Source organism: Carassius carassius, chromosome 11 (genome assembly GCF_963082965.1).
Source record: "Carassius carassius chromosome 11, fCarCar2.1, whole genome shotgun sequence".
Taxonomy (NCBI): Eukaryota; Metazoa; Chordata; class Actinopteri; order Cypriniformes; family Cyprinidae; genus Carassius; species Carassius carassius.
The window spans coordinates 29,872,749-29,890,573 of record NC_081765.1 but is presented as its reverse complement, the minus strand read 5'-3'; the positions used below and the strand labels follow the sequence as shown (position 1 = coordinate 29,890,573).

The 17,825-nt window shown below is 36.3% G+C and overlaps 1 protein-coding gene across 3 annotated transcripts in view; it reads left to right on the top strand.

Moving 5' to 3' along the window:
* hdac4 (histone deacetylase 4) overlaps nucleotides 1-17,825 on the top strand; it is a 223,863-nt gene that overhangs the window by 86,936 nt on the left and 119,102 nt on the right. For 2 of the 3 annotated variants that reach the window (XM_059562488.1, XM_059562487.1), the window contains exon 3: nucleotides 8,181-8,249. The exons of the other annotated variant lie outside the window; for it this stretch is intronic. In XM_059562488.1, coding sequence (XP_059418471.1) covers nucleotides 8,181-8,249 — 69 coding nt within the window. The remainder of the gene's footprint in view (nucleotides 1-8,180; nucleotides 8,250-17,825) is intronic. 3 annotated transcript variants of the gene reach the window in all.

The window sequence follows — 17,825 nt, the reverse complement described above, 5'->3', positions numbered from 1 at the left end:
GAGTACAGGAACGTGCGGCGGAAGCATAAACAGCTTCCATCCTTTGTTTAATCAGTCTTTCTTTTACTGTCCCTCTTTCTGTCTCCTCCCATCTACATCCCTCTCTGAAGGAGAAAGCAGCCACTTTAAGGAAAGCTTCCTTGTTTGGAGGGGACACCATAGCCGGGCTCTTCCATCAATGTTTTATCTTTACCATGCGGCAGCATGCATTAATGATGACAGGCTGAATGGCTGAAAATAGCATCATGGAAACACAAAAGTTTAACAGCTCAATGGCTTTGTGCTAGGCATGCTCAAATAGATCCCGATCGGCTAAGGGGCATTGTAACTTTGTCAAATGTAATTTTTTTTTATTTTATATTTTCAATTTTTTATTTTATTTTATTTGTTAGCTTTTATTTTAGTTTTTTAATAACTAAGTCAGTAATCAGTAATCGTTGATCATCAAACCACAGTAACAGACATACACCCAAAAAATGTTTTTTATTTTATTTTGAAGCTTTTTGATTTTAATTTAATTGATCATCAAACCACAGTAATAGACATATTCACAAATGATTTTTATATTTTTTCTTATAACCTTTTATTTGATTTTGAGCTTTTATTTTTTAAATATTACAATTGACTGCTGAGTGGCGCTTTACACACAACTTATCAAACAAATGCATCAAAGCACATTTTTGCAAATAGCTGTCAGCTTTGCCCTGGTGTGTTACGTTTGACGGCTGCAGTCGGCGAAAAAAAAAAAAATTTGTTAAAATATTTAATATTCACAGATGGAAATTTAGTAGTGTACTTATGAAGTTATGTTCATTTCTTAGAACGAATTAAACAGAATTAAATACGCACATACTTTGTTATTCGTTACCTGTCTTTTATTTTGACAGATAACTACTTGGGGAAAAATATCTGTTTGTAAAGCAAGAAACGAATAAATTAAACCTGGCCACGATTTATCTAAATCATCGAAACTGAAAAGAATGGATGGATAATTAATATATATATATGTGTGTGTGTGTGTGTGTGTGTAATGACCGTTTAGTAACAATAGCATGCAGTAAGAGTTTTTGTTTAAAGGCTTTTTTTTTATTTTTTGTGCGTAGACTGTAGCCTAAGACTAGTCTATGTTTAGAAATTAACTCACTGTAAATTTTTGAATGGTTTTTAAGTATGTAACAGTGTTATAATATAATATTATTGTTGTTTTAATTCATTGTTTCATCTCCGTTTGCAAACAAAAATTTCACAATTGTAGTCAGTTTGCAAACCGTCCCTTTGCGCCACCTGCCAGTAGTTTCGCGAATAACTTAAAAACGCGACTGACTTGCAGTTAACGCCATGTCCCTCCAATAGGCATTTTGGTTGTCCACCTACTGTATGTTATATGTTTTTTCAAACCACAATAATAGACATACCCAAATTTTATTTTTAATTTTTTATTTTATTATACGCTTTAATATGATAGGTAAAAATGTATAGCCTGAATGCACTGTAAGTCACTTTGGATAAAAGCCTCTGTTAAATGCATAAACTTAACTTAAACTTAATATAAATATAAATAAATATATATATTTATATATTTAGGGATGCACCGAATTTTTTATATATATATTAGGGATGCACCGAAATGAAAATTCTTGGCCGAAACCGAAAAAGAGAAAACCAAGGCTGAAAACCGAAACACCGAAAGAAATTATGCCAATTATTAGTACCAGCATTTATTGCTATGACCGTGTACTAACTTTACTAAAATTAAGACATTGCAATTGCATAAATGAATATTAAAGTTTCAAAGATAATTACAATTACATAAATTATAAAAATAAAAAAAAACATAAAAATACATCATTACAAATTATGCAAATATTTATTAATCATATTGCAACAATGCACAGTATAAAATAAAATTCAAACTAAAAATGTATCCCACTCATGTGTATATGAAATAATAATGTACAGGCCTACTGGCCTGCAGAAAGGTTTTAAAATGAACTGGTCTCTCATAAAAACAAAGTGCATTTAGGTGAAGTGCATTTCAAATTGTTCTCTGTAGGACTAGAAAGTGCATTACTTCTCCAGTAGGCAAGACTGTTATCACTTCTGGGGATGGGGACTTCAGACAGATAACCATCTAGCTGTTGAGAAGTTGAGCTTGTCATCTGCCTGACATTTGAGAAATATTTGAGAGAGTGTATTTAAATAGGGCCAGGGCATAAATAAACATTTTTATCAAATTAAAGCAGAAATCTAGCAGAAATATGGCTACAATCTGATATTATGTATGTATGTATGTCACATATAGTAGCCTAAGAACAAAATAGCCAACGTATTATTATTATTTGAGGCACTTTCTGGCAGAATTCCACTGAACATATCAGACACCGAGGGTGCATGCCCCTCATCTGGTGCAGAGACGAGTCTTTTTTTCTGCGCTCTGATCTCAGTCTCCTGTGCTTGGCGCTTCTCCGTCTCCACACGGGTTCTCCGCATCCAGCGCGGCCTGGATCATTTCTCGTGCATGCTGCCTTATTTCCGCATCCAAGTAATGGTCTTTGTAACGCGGATCAAGCACATTCGCGATGAAGTGCAGAGGATCCGAAAAGATCTCAGTGAGACGTGTGCTAACAGACTCTATAATACTGCACTTTTCTTTGTTTTCACTTCGTGGTCCGTCTTAATCTCTTTGTTAGGAGACGCTTTAGTGCTGCGAATAAAGGAATAAGAAGAGAGAGAATGTTCTCACTGGTGTGAAGTGAATGTCGCGGGGAGCTCGTGGTCTGCGCTATGCAGGTGCACGTGCAGGTCGCGGTTTCTGTTTGCGTCATCACAACATTTCGGCCGTGTTGTTTCAGTGATAAAAGTCTATCGGCCGAAAACCGAAAATGCACTTTTGGGCCATTTTCGGCCGAAAATTTTTTGGCGGCCGAATATTCGGTGCATCCCTAATGTGTGTGTATATATATATATATATATATATTATTTTTACAAACCACAGTAATAGACATACCCACATTTAAATCAGTGCAGTACAATTCTCTGGACTAGGTCAATAATTATCAAAGCAATATTGAACTTCTGTATTTGGAAAGCAATAGCAGGGTCATTTAAAAAATAATTGTCTTGAACTAGTGTTCCCAAAAGCTTATAAATCTTAAAAGAGAACTCAAAACTGTGTGTACTCGTGCACCATTTGATTCTACACAAGCATGCTCAATTTTATGTAGATCAGGCAAAAAAAGTAAGTAAGGTCATAAAGGTTAAAAACACTAAATAATAATATTGATAAACTCCCTGAAATTGAAATTATAAGCACTAGATGGTAGCAGAAGACCACTAATGAGCTCATTTAACTCAGTAAAACAGCATTTTCATAGATTCTGCTTTTAGACATTAAAAAATCAGTGTTAAAACATTTCAAATCACATTCAGTCAAAACTTACTACTTCATTTGTACAGATATATATCAGTTTTGACAGTTTTGCCACATTATGGTTACAGTTAAACTTGAAAATCAATTGTTAAAGAGACAAGACATGCTATAAGTATTTTGTTACCTGATACTTATTTGAATCTGCAACAAAATGTGTACGTGTGTGTGTAAGCATGCTTATTCAGTATTAATATAATAGTTTAAACTTTTCATTTCTGTTTGTGTGTCTCTGTGAGTGTAGTTTACATCATGGATGTGTTTTAGTGTCAACCACGCATTTTGGGTTGACCTCGTCCCTAAAAGTGTAGCGCCTTAAAATGCTTGAACCGCGGCAATCACTGCTTGTAGATATATTTTTTATTTTATTTTATTACTGACATTGGACAGCATGTATTAATGATGACTTCAGTCTGAATGGCTGAAAATAGCATCATGGCAACTCAAAGGTTTGTTTAAAGCTTGAGTTCTTGTGCTAGACACGCTCATAAAGATCCTGACGGGCTCTGGGCACATTTTAACACGCGAGCTGATGTGGGGCGGTTTGTTATGGCTTACCTGCTGCAGGTTCCTCGGGTTCCTCACTTTCTGGCCCCAGCGGGGTTCAGTGCCGGAGCATGCTGGGTTACAGAGACAGCTAATTACAGCTGAGTGAGGCACTGCTATGGGATGTCTTGTTCATCAGCCTCCTGCTCCTCCGGTCTGATCAGCAGGAGGAGACAACAAAACACATGCGCACTGTCCTCAACCTGAAAAATGCAGGTAATAATCAGAAATAAGAAGGCATCAAGACATGTTCAAGTTTAGTGGTTGTGTAACATCTTGTCTGCTAAGATCATCTGGTCAGTTCTTGAAGAGGACGTATGTATCCAAGGGTAAATTACTGATAATAAAAATAAATGGCACCAAATGTCATAATCTTGTTTTTATAATTGAGTGATTTAAACTGCAACATTATTTTTTAAAAGGCCACAGTTTTTAATCTTTAGGACAATTTTATTTGAACCCTTTTATACACAATTTATATAATAACATTACATACAGACGGATACAACCACGTATGTAATTTATTTAGCATTTTTATTTAATAAAAAAGCAAAAAAACTAAAAAACAAATAAGAATAATTGACTACTTTTTATAAATGTAGCAAAGGATAATGATTTTTTGTTGTGTTGTTACATTTTATAATTCTGCACAAAAATGAAATATAATAAAAAAGTATGTATGCAACTGTGCACATTTTTGTACAGTAAAACAGTTTTACAAGTTTTTTTTTTACTTTTTATCTGATTATTTGTAAAAAATAAAATAAAAAAATCCCTGAGAGTATTGATCATTTGCAGCCTTCATTTGAGAAACAGCCAGGGTTTGTTGGGTTTCTTAGTGTTGGCTGCAGTATTCTGTTTTATCAGCAGGATGATTGATGCTCTCTGTTCTGATCTGAATTCACAGGGATACGTGTAGCTCTTATCTGAGCTGCTGTCTTACATGAATGCTTGAGGTCGCTGGGGTCCTGTCATTCAATCAGATCCACAGATATGAATAAGTCAAGATGTATGAAGGCAGATCAGATGATAGTGGTAGAGGCTGAGTGTGGAGGTTTGGCTCTCGTCTAGTCTCGTTGATTATAGGCATAATGTCTGATCCCTTCTGAAGCTTATTCTGGGCAAGAAAACCCATCTTAGATGGGATGAGACTGTCTGGATGACATGTAGAGTGGCCAATCATGGATTTGTTTGTAAGTATTCATCAATCATCAAACCACGATAATAGACATACCCACAAAAAAAGTGATTTTTATTTTTTTTTTTGTTGATTTATGTCTGATTTAAGTCTGTAGTCAGTAATCACTGATGATCCACAGTAACAGACTATACCCCCCCAAAAAATGGTTTGGTCTATTTATTTATTTAATTAATATATTTTATTTTATTTTTAATGGTAAAGTCTGAAATCACTAATCATTGATCATCAAACCACAGTAATAGATATACACCCACATTTTTAATTTTTCTATTTTATAAAATTTTTAACAGCTAAGTCTGAAATCAGTCATCATTTACCATCAAACCACATAGACATGCCCACAATAATGATTTTACTCTATTTTCTTAAGCCTTTATTTTTATTTGATTATATATATATATATATATATTATTATTATTATTATTATTGATCAGTTATTGTTGATCTTCAAAGAGTCACAAAAAATATTTTTTTGTTATTTTCCTTTAGTCAGTTTATGGTTCTATTATGAAATCTATTCAAATGTTTTTACAAAATATTACATTTGTTTTACTATTTTAAGCATAAAAGTTGGACAATTTAACTGGGTCAAACAGTCAAAAAAGCTATTTATTTTAGTTTGAGGTTTTATTGTAAAATATATACATATATGGCTGCTGTAAAAGCACAATTCTGTTGGAAACACTGTTAACTAATGTCTCAACCTTTGGAGAGAAACTGAGCAAATGTGTGTGTTATTGTCTGCAGACCAGAATAAAGTATTCCTGAGTGTTTTGTTCTGGAAAATTCACTTTTCCTATCGCTAAGGCAGTGCACCGAGCTCTGCGCAGAATTGCTCTCAACCTCAGCAGGCATGATCCTTCATCATCTTTCTTGTCTTTCTGCATTTTCTTTGAGGAGAGATTGGGCTTCTACTGAAGTGATGTTGGGGTTCAGTAATACAATATGAATGCCTCATGCTGAGCCCCTCCAGATTTTCTGAGGTGGTTGTTCATCCTCTCGGCAGTGTTCTGTGCAAACTGAGGCGTAAAACCCTCCGGTCTCACTTTCAGAGGAACTGACGGCGCTGTTGATCCGTGGAAACGACCCTGAGCCCTGTCCCCGCCTGCCACCGCTGGCAAGCCTGTGACTGGAATGACTAATGAATTAAACACTGTGAAGTCTTTGAATTCTTTCATCTCGACTCCCCCGTCTCTCTTTCTCTCGCTCTCTCAGGCTGTGATTCACTGTCAGTCTTTAGCGAGTAGGTGTGAGACACATCGAGGTCAGTATGTCAGGACGCTCACTCGTGTGAAGTGCATCTGAAGATCATTACTGCTCCCGGTTCTGCCAAACACAAACTCATTACAGCACCTGGGTGTCACAAAGATATTTTTTCACATTAAATTTATTTTTATATATTTTTAAAAGTTGAACTAAAATATATATGAATTAAGTAAAAAAAAAAAATGCAATATATATACTGTATACAGTGCCCTTTAAATGTTGAAGAATGTTGTAAGACTTTATTAAAAATGTTTTTGAAATAAGTCTCTTAACGCTAACCATTTGTTTTCTTTCTTTCTTTCTTTATTTATTTATTTTTACCTACCCAAACTTTTGAACAGTATTGTCAATTTAGTATAAATAAAATGAAGCCTAGTTTTTTTACCATTAATATTTTATTGAATTGTGGCATTCAGGCACATTTTCTCCCTAAATTCTCTTTAATGTGTGTGTGGTTGCCTTCTTTTACATGTTTTATTTTATTTTTTTTATTCTGATTATTTTATTTCAAATTTTTGTTGGTTCTTTTTATCTTCATGTTGTTATTGTAAACGCTATATATATATAATTTAATAAAATATACAATTTATAATAAAATAATTTTTTTTATTTTTCTTCATCATATTTTATTTTATTATAAACTAAAATCTAAATACTACATATTGGAATCCTTATAATGGCTGATTCCAATACACATCAAGAAGGGTAGCCACTAGCTAATATAATATTAATACATATATTGTACAATTAATTGCAGGCAACTAAGATTAAAAAAAAAATGGTGAAAAAAGCAATCAGCCACAGCTGATAAAAAAAAGAAAGAAAGAAAGAAAGAGAAAGAAAGTCAATTCTTGGCAGATTCTTGTCAATATATTTTTCTCCATATTACAGAAATAAGAACTACTTAATTGTCTTAATGTCACAATATGAGAAAAAATATGGATTTGTTTATAACCGGTTTAGTGAGATTCCCCCGTGCACATTTTCTTCCTTGTTTCTGGTGGATTATTATTTGATGAGATGTGCGGGGTTTATGGTTCCTCTCTCTCTCTCTCTCTGTGTGTGTGTGAATGCTAATACTCTCATGTATCCTGCAGTGAGTGTTTCTCTCTCTCTCTTCCTCTTTTAGAGATTTAGGCTATTTATAGCTTCTTCTCCCTCAGTTATCATGCTTACTGATGTTGTTTTGCCTTTCCTCATATTTACAAATGCTGCTTTGAGAAATCTGTTGCATGTTCATTTCATGTGCGCTGCGGACCTTCCTCAGGGTAGACGACCGATTTTAAACTGATGCAAAGAAAAATGAGGAGAGATAGACGTACATTTTATGTTCAGTAAGTTCAGTAGGTTTTCAGATTGTTCAGCTAATGAAATATTAAAAATATGGCACAACAAATTCAGAGAAATAGCATCTGGGACTTGATATGAAAGGAGTGAGGTGAGAAGTTATTTTGTTTTTTCTGAAAAATTACAAAGAGAAACTGTTTTGTGGTGTGTAAATGCATAATGAGACTAGGAAGATGTATTACAGTGAATAGAGACAGTTTTTTTTACCTTTATGACCGTGAGAGTATGTCATCCCTCACTCATTTGCTTCAAAATATGGCATCTTCCCTGGCAGTGGTCCATATGTTGCATATGTAATTTGTGTAATACAATATCCTGATGACTTATGCTTCCCTGATCCTTAGCACTGCATGGATTTTCTCAGTTGGAATGGTTTCTCTCTTTCTCCTACAGATAGACTTCCCAGTCAAGAACATCCACTGGAACTTCTGAAGCCATCTGGAGTCAACCACATTCCTCCTGGTAAGTCCGAGTCTTCTGTGTGTTTGTGTGTGTGTTGGTGTGTATGTGGTCCAGTCAGCGGATAACATCCCTTTTGGCATAGCCAAGGGTCAGAGGTCACCAAACAGATGAATAAGATAGGCTGCTTTGACATAGTAGAAGTGCAGATGTTTTTGAAAGGGATAATTCACCCAGAAATTTCAATTCTGTCATGATTTGTGTGTCAAGTTTAGAAGAGTTTAGTCTCTGACTTATTTTGTTATTTTAAACGAAACGTCAGCGGTTTACTTACTCTTCAATAGAAACGGAGATGATGTCATAAAGGCAGCATAAAATGAATCCATATAAACAGTGTGGCTTAATCCATGAAGAGGTACGATTGCTTTGTATGATGATCAGATTTAGCAAATCAAGTCTTCTGGGTTTGGAATGATTAGCGGATGAGTAAATGATGACTGCTTTTATTTTTGGATCTCTTTAAAAATGTAGAATTCAGTGGAATTTTAACCATCAGAAATGTGTCTGCGGTTTATTTCGCTAGAACAATGGTGACTTGTGCAATATATATATAAGTCATCAAAGTGACAATATGAGAAACAAAAAGAGTTTTTGCCACTGAAGCAGTTTCACAGAGATATGAGACTTATGTTATATATGAAAAACAGGAACACGATCCTGTCATAGAGACTTTGATCTATTGAATATTTTATATATTTATCTGTCCTTCCATCTCTGTCTCTATCTGTCTGTCCATCCATCCATCCTGTCTTCTTTCCTTCCTTCCTTTAAAATGTGTATTTCATTTTAGTAATTTTTTCTCTCTCACACATGGTATCTCTGAAGGATTCATTTGTGTGTGTGTGTGTGTGTGTGTTTCTGAGAAGTATAGTAGAGAAGTAAAGTGTAGGTTTTCTCTTGGCTAGAAACCAGGGACCTTTATAGTAAATCCTGTAGTAAAGGAAGAAGGTGTATAGGTCTTTTCTCCTCTCGCTCCAGTTTTTCACAAGTTCATCAAACAACCGCAGTAAGAATATTTCATCAAGCACGGTGAGTAATGGCTTCTCCTATCATTGTTTCTTGCACCTCTTGCCACATGTATAGTTTATCTATCTCTGTCGCTGATGAGGGATTCACATGTGATAAATGCAGGGAAATAGTTAGGCTGACAGAGAAGATTTCAGAATTAGAGACACGCATCCAAACTTTAATTGAGGACAGTAAGAATGTTAGGGCTCTAGATACGGCTTTGGATGCGTCTAGCTCAGGGATTCCTGTACATTGTTCGGTTCCGGAAACATAGCCCTTGCAGCAGGGCAACTGGGTGACGGTGAGGCAGCGTAGTCGTGGGTCAAAACACCGCTCTTCTGTTCTGATCAAAACATTAAACAGGTTCTCCCCACTCAAATTTTGGCAAATAGTCTTAGTGTTTATACTTGACTAACTGGGGCCCAGGTCAGGAAGCAGACAGACTGGCTAAACCGACCGTCTGCTAGCCGCCTCCCGTCACAGAGGTCAGTTAATTCTCAGCACATAGACTTTTTCACCTAGATATCACACTATAGAGACTGTGTCTGTTCCCCGAACTAGAAAAAACAAAAAACGTCCAAACCAAGTTAAGATTAACAATTTAATTGAGGTTCAACAAATAAAAAACAGAAGCAATATGGATAAACAAATGATAAAGCTTGGCTTATTGAATATCAGATCCCTTTCTACGAAAACACTTTTTGTAAATAATATGATCACTGATCATAATATAGATGTACTCTGTTTGACAGAAACCTGGCTAAAACCTGATGATTACATTATTTTAAATGAGTCCACCCCCCAAGATTACTGTTATAAACATGATCCGCGTCTAAAAGGCAAAGGTGGAGGTGTTGCTTCAATTTATAACAACGTTTTCAGGATCTCTCAGAGAGCAGGCTTCAAGTATAACTCATTTGAAGTAATGGTGCTTCATATAACACTATCCAGAGAAACAAATGTTAATGATAAATCCCCTGTTATGTTTGTACTGGCTACTGTATACAGGCCACCAGGGCACCATACAGACTTTATTAAAGAGTTTGGTGATTTTACATCCGAGTTAGTTCTGGCTGCAGATAAAGTCTTAATAGTTGGTGATTTTAATATCCATGTTGATAATGAAAAAGATGCATTGGGATCAGCATTTATAGACATTCTGAACTCTATTGGTGTTAGACAACACGTTTCAGGACCTACCCATTGTCGAAATCATACTCTAGATTTAATACTGTCACATGGAATTGATGTTGATGGTGTTGAAATTATTCAGCCAAGTGATGATATCTCAGATCATTATTTAGTTCTGTGCAAACTTCATATAGCCAAAATTGTAAATTCTACTTCTTGTTACAAGTATGGAAGAACCATCACTTCTAACACAAAAGACTGCTTTTTAAGTTATCTTCCTGATCTAACCAAATTCCTTAGCATATCCAAAACCTCAGAACAACTTGATGATGTAACAGAAACTATGGACTCTCTCTTTTCTAGCACTTTTCTAGCAATACAGTTGCTCCTTTACGCTTAAGGAAGGTTAAGGAAAACAGTTTGACACCATGGTATAATGAGCATACTCGCACCCTAAAGAGAGCAGCCCGAAAAATGGAGCACAGCTGGAGGAAAACAAAACTAGAGGTGTTTCGTATTGCTTGGCGGGAAAGTAACATATCCTACAGAAAAGCATTAAAAACTGCTAGATCCGATTACTTTTCTTCTCTTTTAGAAGAAAACAAACATAACCCCAGGTATTTATTCAATACAGTGGCTAAATTAACGAAAAATAAAGCCTCAACAAGTGTTGACATTTCCCAACACCACAGCAGTAATGACTTTATGAACTACTTTACTTCTAAAATCAATACTATTAGAGATAAAATTGCAACCATTCAGCCGTCAGCTACAGTATCACATCAGACAGTGCACTATAGACCCCCTGAGGAACAGTTCCACTCATTCTCTACTATAGGCGAGGAAGAATTGTATAAACTTGTTAAATCATCTAAACCAACAACATGTATGTTAGACCCTATACCATTAAGCTCCTAAGAGAGGTGCTTCCAGAAGTCATAGATCCTCTTCTGACTATTATTAATTCCTCATTGTCATTAGGATATGTCCCCAAAACCTTCAAACTGGCTGTTATTAAGCCTCTCATCAAAAAACCACAGCTTGACCCCAAAGAACTAGTTAATTATAGACCAATCTCGAATCTCCCTTTTCTGTCCAAGATACTAGAAAAGGTGGTATCCTCACAATTATATTCCTTCTTAGAGAAAAATGGTATATGTGAGGATTTCCAGTCAGGATTGAGACTGCTCTTCTTAGAGTTACAAATGATCTGCTCTTATCATCTGATCGTGGGTGTATCTCTCTATTAGTTTTATTGGATCTTAGTGCTGCGTTTGACACAATTGACACAATAAAAAACTGGATGACGAGTAATTTCTTACTGCTAAATTCTGAAAAAACAGAGGTGTTAATTATAGGACCTAAAAACTCTGCTTGTAATAACCTAGAACACTGTCTAAGACTTGATGGTTGCTCGGTCAATTCTTCATCATCAGTTAGGAACCTAGGTGTGCTATTTGATCGCAATCTTTCCTTAGAAAGCCACGTTTCTAGCATTTGTAAAACTGCATTTTTCCATCTCAAAAATATATCTAAATTACGGTCTATGCTCTCAATGTCAAATGCAGAAATGTTAATCCATGCTTTTATGACCTCAAGGTTAGATTATTGTAATGCTTTATTGGGTGATTGTTCTGCATGCTTAGTAAACAAACTACAGCTAGTCCAAAATGCAGCAGCAAGAGTTCTTACTAGAACCAGGAAGTATGACCATATTAGCCCGGTCCTGTCAACACTGCACTGGCTCCCTATCAAGCATCGTATAGATTTTAAAATATTGCTTATTACCTATAAAGCCCTGAATGGTTTAGCACCTCAGTATTTGAATGAGCTCCTTTTACATTATAATCCTCTGCGTCCGCTACGTTCTCAAAACTCAGGCAATTTGATAATACCTAGAATATCAAAATCAACTGCGGGCGGCAGATCCTTTTCCTATTTGGCGCCTAAACTCTGGAATAACCTACCTAACATTGTTCGGGAGGCAGACACACTCTTGCAGTTTAAATCTAGATTAAAGACCCATCTCTTTAACCTGGCATACACATAACATACTAATATGCTTTTATTATCCAAATCCGTTAAAGTATTTTTAGACTGCATTAATTAGGTAAACCGGAACCGGAAACACTTCCCATAACACCCTATGTACTTGCTACATCATTAGAAGAATGGCATCTACGCTAATATTTGTCTGTTTCTCTCTTGTTCCGAGGTCACCGTGGCCACCAGATCCAGTCTGTGTCCAGATCAGAGGGTCACTGCAGTCACCCGGATCCAGTACGTATCCAGACCAGATGCTGGATCAGCACCTAGAAAGGACCTCTACATCCCTTAAAGACAGTGGAGACCAAGACAACTAGAGCCCCAGATACAGATCCCCTGTAAAGACCTTGTCTCAAAGGAGCACCAGGATAAGACCACAGGAAACAGATGATTCTTCTGCACAATCTGACTTTGCTGCAGCCTGGAATTGAACTACTGGTTTAGTCTGGTCAGAGGAGAACTGGCCCCCCAACTGAGCCTGGTTTCTCCCAAGGTTTTTTTCTCCATTTTGTCACCGATGGAGTTTCGGTTCCTTGCCGCTGTCGCCTCTGGCTTGCTTAGTTGGGGACACTTCATCTACAGCGATATCGTTGACTTGATTGCAAATAAATGCACAGACACTATTTAATTGAACGGAGATGACATCACTGAATTCAATGATGAACTGCCTTTAACTATCATTTTTTCATTATTGACACTGTTTTCCTAATGAATGTTGTTCAGTTGCTTTGACGCAATGTATTTTGTTTAAAGCGCTATATAAATAAAGGTGACTTTGACTTTGACTATAGTATGTCAAATAAAAATGAAGAATAAAAGGAAATAAGGAAGGGAAGGATGAAGGATTGAAGAATATTACAGTAGATATGACAGGAATGAGGAAAACCAAGAAAATATAGAAAGGATAGCGCATTGTGGAAAGAAAGAAAGCTGAAATAAAGGCAAGAAATGCAGGAAGAGAAGGAAGAAAAAAAAGAGATGTTAGTACATTTTCTATTCGTAGTCTGAGATTGAACTGTTTGTCTTGGGAACCTGTGTCAGCGGGTGCATGTTTAGACCCAGTCTAGGCTGCCTCAGCTGGGTTTAGGACCTGGTTTAGGACTGGAAACAGATCTTTCACTCTCCCCGTCTCTGTCTCTCTTCCTTGCTGAATTGGTATTGATTGTAAACGCTCTCTGAGCAGGGACCAATGTTTCTTTATACCGTATGTTTAATGCGTCCGTGAGGACATGGCATGCTTGCTGTTTTTGAACCATAACTTTCCCAGCCAGGCCTGGGTGGACTGTAGTTTTGATTTGTTTTTCTGATGCTGGCGTGAGAGCAGCACATACACAATATCAAACCACCAAATGCAGCTTCATGCATTATTCAACACGTGTGAGACATGTATGCATTAGATATAAAGCTGCCTGTGCTGTTACTTTGTTAGAAAAAAAAAAGATTATTGTTAAACAAGGAGACAGCTATTTATTAAATACCAGGCGTTATAACTAATTTTCATTAATAAAATGCAAAAAAACAAAAAAACAAAAAACAAAACATTTATATAGAAAAATCAATAAAACCAGAAATGATATATATATATAGACACACACACAAACAAATTCTATATATATATATATATATATATATATATATATATATATATATATATATATATATATATATATATATATATACATACAGTACAAACCAAAAGTTTGGACACACCTTTTTTTAAGTTTTCTTTATTTTCATGACTATGAAAATTGTAGATTCACACTGAAGGCATCAAAACTGAATTAACACATGTAGAATTTTATATGGAATTATATACATAACAAAAAAGTGTGAAACAACTGAAAATATGTCATATTCTAGGTTCTTCAAAGTAGCCACCTTTTGCTTTGATTACTGCTTTGCACACTCTTGGCATTCTCTTGATGAGCTTCAAGAGGTAGTCACCTGAAATGGTCTTCCAACAGTCTTGAAGGAGTTCCCCGAGAGATGCTTAGCACTTGTTGGCCCTTTTGCCTTCAGTCTGCGGTCCATTTATATTAAAGTTTAATATATAAATATATTTCAAATTAATAATAATAAATGAAAGCTGTATTAAACTTAAAATATTTTTTTTTGTCTTTGGTATTGATATTAAATATTTTTTATAGTATTTTTTATAATACAGTGTCAGTAAGGCATCATTATCATTGAATAATAATGTATATTTTGGTCTAATCTATCGTGGTAAAGTTTTTTGAAGTACTTTAATGGCACTTTTGCATCCTGTTTATTGTAATCGTATTGAAAATTAAATCAAGATTTACAAATTTCTCCTTTTGTGTTCCAAGAAAAACCCATACAAGTTTCTCTTGCTGTGTTATAGAAATTCAAAATGCGAAAATTCAATTTAAAGGGAAGTGCATCAGGAATATCCTCCTGTTCACATGTCGAAGCGCTTGAATGTCTGAGTGTCCTGAGCGCTGATGCCATGCGTCTGTCTTATGTCTTATTTATGCTGTAGACGGCTTTTGCGTGGCCCTGGCGTGTGAGTTCATTCAAACATGTTTGTCTGCGTCTGTGTGTCTGCTGAGAGCTTGAGTCATCAGTGTGTTATTCTTACAGTCTGCAGTGGCTTGATGTGTGTATGTGTGTGTTAAAGCCTCCTAGACAGCACACATGACACACAAACACACATTGTGGTCAAGTTATACTATGACCTTTTCATGCATTCTCACATAATTCGCTCGCTTGTACACACTCTTCCTCAGAGGAGGGTTGTGAAAGCGCACTGGCTCTCACAAACGTGCCGGGCAGATCTCCTGCTACGAGGGCGGAAAATGAATTGAAAATGAAGATGAGCTGTTGGCGACTTGTTAAACGCCCACACCTCTGAGCTCCAAACCGGCCTTCTCCAAAAAAGCATGCAAATGCATCTGCTCTTTATTGTGGTTTTATGCGATGCATTTTTGGAGAGGCTCTTTGCAGCTTTATTGGACAGACCCAGTGGAATAGAGTCAAAATGAATAAAAATGAACACAGACTCAGAAAATTAATAAAAACCTATAATAGTTTTAATTAATGCTGAAATAATACTTGTTTAAAAAACAAAAACAAAAAAACAGAATGGCTTTCAGATAGTACTGTTAAATTGGATCTGATTACTTAATTTATATGCTCAGAAATTGCCGAAACTAAAAAATGCCTTGTGATTAGTCATTTTGTGTCAGATCAAAAAGAAAATTTGATATTTTCCATCCTTAGTTTAATCTATTCTGCACATTACTCTTAATAGTCATCATTCAAATAATAATAATAATGATAATAAAGCATAATACAATTCATAAATAAATAGGTTCTGTCTGTGCCTGAGTTGTCTGTGTGTGATTGCTGGTCGTCTGTGGAGGAGGAGGCTTTGAGAATGTGATTCACACAGGGCTGATGAAGTTTACGGAGACAGATTTGTTTGCATATTAAGTAGCCTGACTGAGCATGTGTCTCATTCAGAGGAGGCCATAAGAAATGTGTGTGTAATGTAGTAAATACGTCTCAATCTCTCCCACAACACAACTGTCCACCAAGTACCAATGTCATGTGCAGAATGAAGATAATGGCATGTTTTAGAGAGTTACAGAGCGATCACGGTCACCTTGTCCTCTAGAGGGACAGTTTCTTTGTGTGGCTGAAAGATTAGTGGCTTACGGTGCATTTCTCTCACTATCCCTCCCTGTCTGCTTCTACCTGAAGAACAGGGACATTGCGCTGCTTTACCTCTCTCTATCCCTCTTTTCTTTTTTCTCCCCTTAGAGCTGGCTGAGCTCCAGAGCGGCTGGAGTGAGGCCAGGTCAGTCCAGCACCGTTAAAGCCGCGAGGGCGGGACAGGCGGAGGCCAAGGGCGGGGCCTAACTGCTTCCCCAACAGATCTGTGTAATCCTGCAACAATTCAGCACACGTTTTAGTGCTTACTATGAAACCTATGTTGCATAGCGATTTCTCACTCTCTGCTGATTCAACACCAATAATGCATTTGTCAGACACTTTTGCTGAAACAAGTTTAGACTTTTTATTATCGGAAGATAGATCAAGTCTTGTGATACAGGAAGTACATCAAAATCTTGTTAGCTCCAAAATATGGTGACCATGTGGTTAATAGAGTTTTCTTTCATAAAAAAACAGTAAAATAGTATGTTTGAAATATTTTTTGCAATTTAAAATAGCTGTTTTCTGTTATAATATATTTTAAAACGTAATTAATTCCCGTGAAACAAGGCTGTATTTTCAACATCATTACTCTTCAATGTCACGTGATCCTTCAGAAATTATTGTAATTTTCTTGCTGCTGGAGAAAAAAATTATCATTATTATCGGTGTTTAATACAGTCATATATATCTATCTCTCTGTCTCTGTCTCTGTCTCTGTGTCCGACCGACTGTCTGTCCGTCTGGCCGTCTGTCTGTCTGTCTGTCATCTATTTATACAACCCGAATTCCGGAAAAGTTGGGACGTTTTTTTAATTTTAATAAAATGAAAACTAAAAGACTTTCAAATCACATGAGCCAATATTTTATTCACAATAGAACATAGATAACATAGCAAATGTTTAAACTGAGAAAGTTTACAATTTTATGCACAAAATGAGCTCATTTCAATTTTGATTTCTGCTACAGGTCTCAAAATAGTTGGGACGGGGCATGTTTACCATGGTGTAGCATCTCCTTTTCTTTTCAAAACAGTTTGAAGACGTCTGGGCATTGAGGCTATGAGTTGCTGGAGTTTTGCTGTTGGAATTTGGTCCCATTCTTGCCTTATATAGATTTCCAGCTGCTGAAGAGTTCGTGGACGTCTTTGACGTATTTTTCGTTTAATGATGCACCAAATGTTCTCTATAGGTGAAAGATCTGAACTGCAGGCAGGCCAGGTTAGCACCCAGACTCTTCTACGACAAAGCCATGCTGTTGTTATAGCTGCAGTATGTGGTTTTGCATTGTCCTGCTGAAATAAACAAGGCTTTCCCTGAAATAGACGTTGTTTGGAGGGAAGCATATGTTGCTCCAAAACCTTTATATACCTTTCAGCATTCACAGAGCCTTCCAAAACATGCAAGCTGCCCATACCGTATGCACTTATGCACCCCCATACCATCAGAGATGCTGGCTTTTGAACTGAACGCTGATAACATGTTGGAAGGTCTCCCTCCTCTTTAGCCCGGAGGACACGGCATCCGTGATTTCCAACAAGAATGTCAAATTTGGACTCGTCTGACCATAAAACACTATTCCACTTTGAAATATTCCATTTTAAATGAGCCTTGGCCCACAGGACACGACGGCGCTTCTGGACCATGTTCACATATGGCTTCCTTTTTGCATGATAGAGCTTTAGTTGGCATCTGCTGATGGCACGGCGGATTGTGTTTA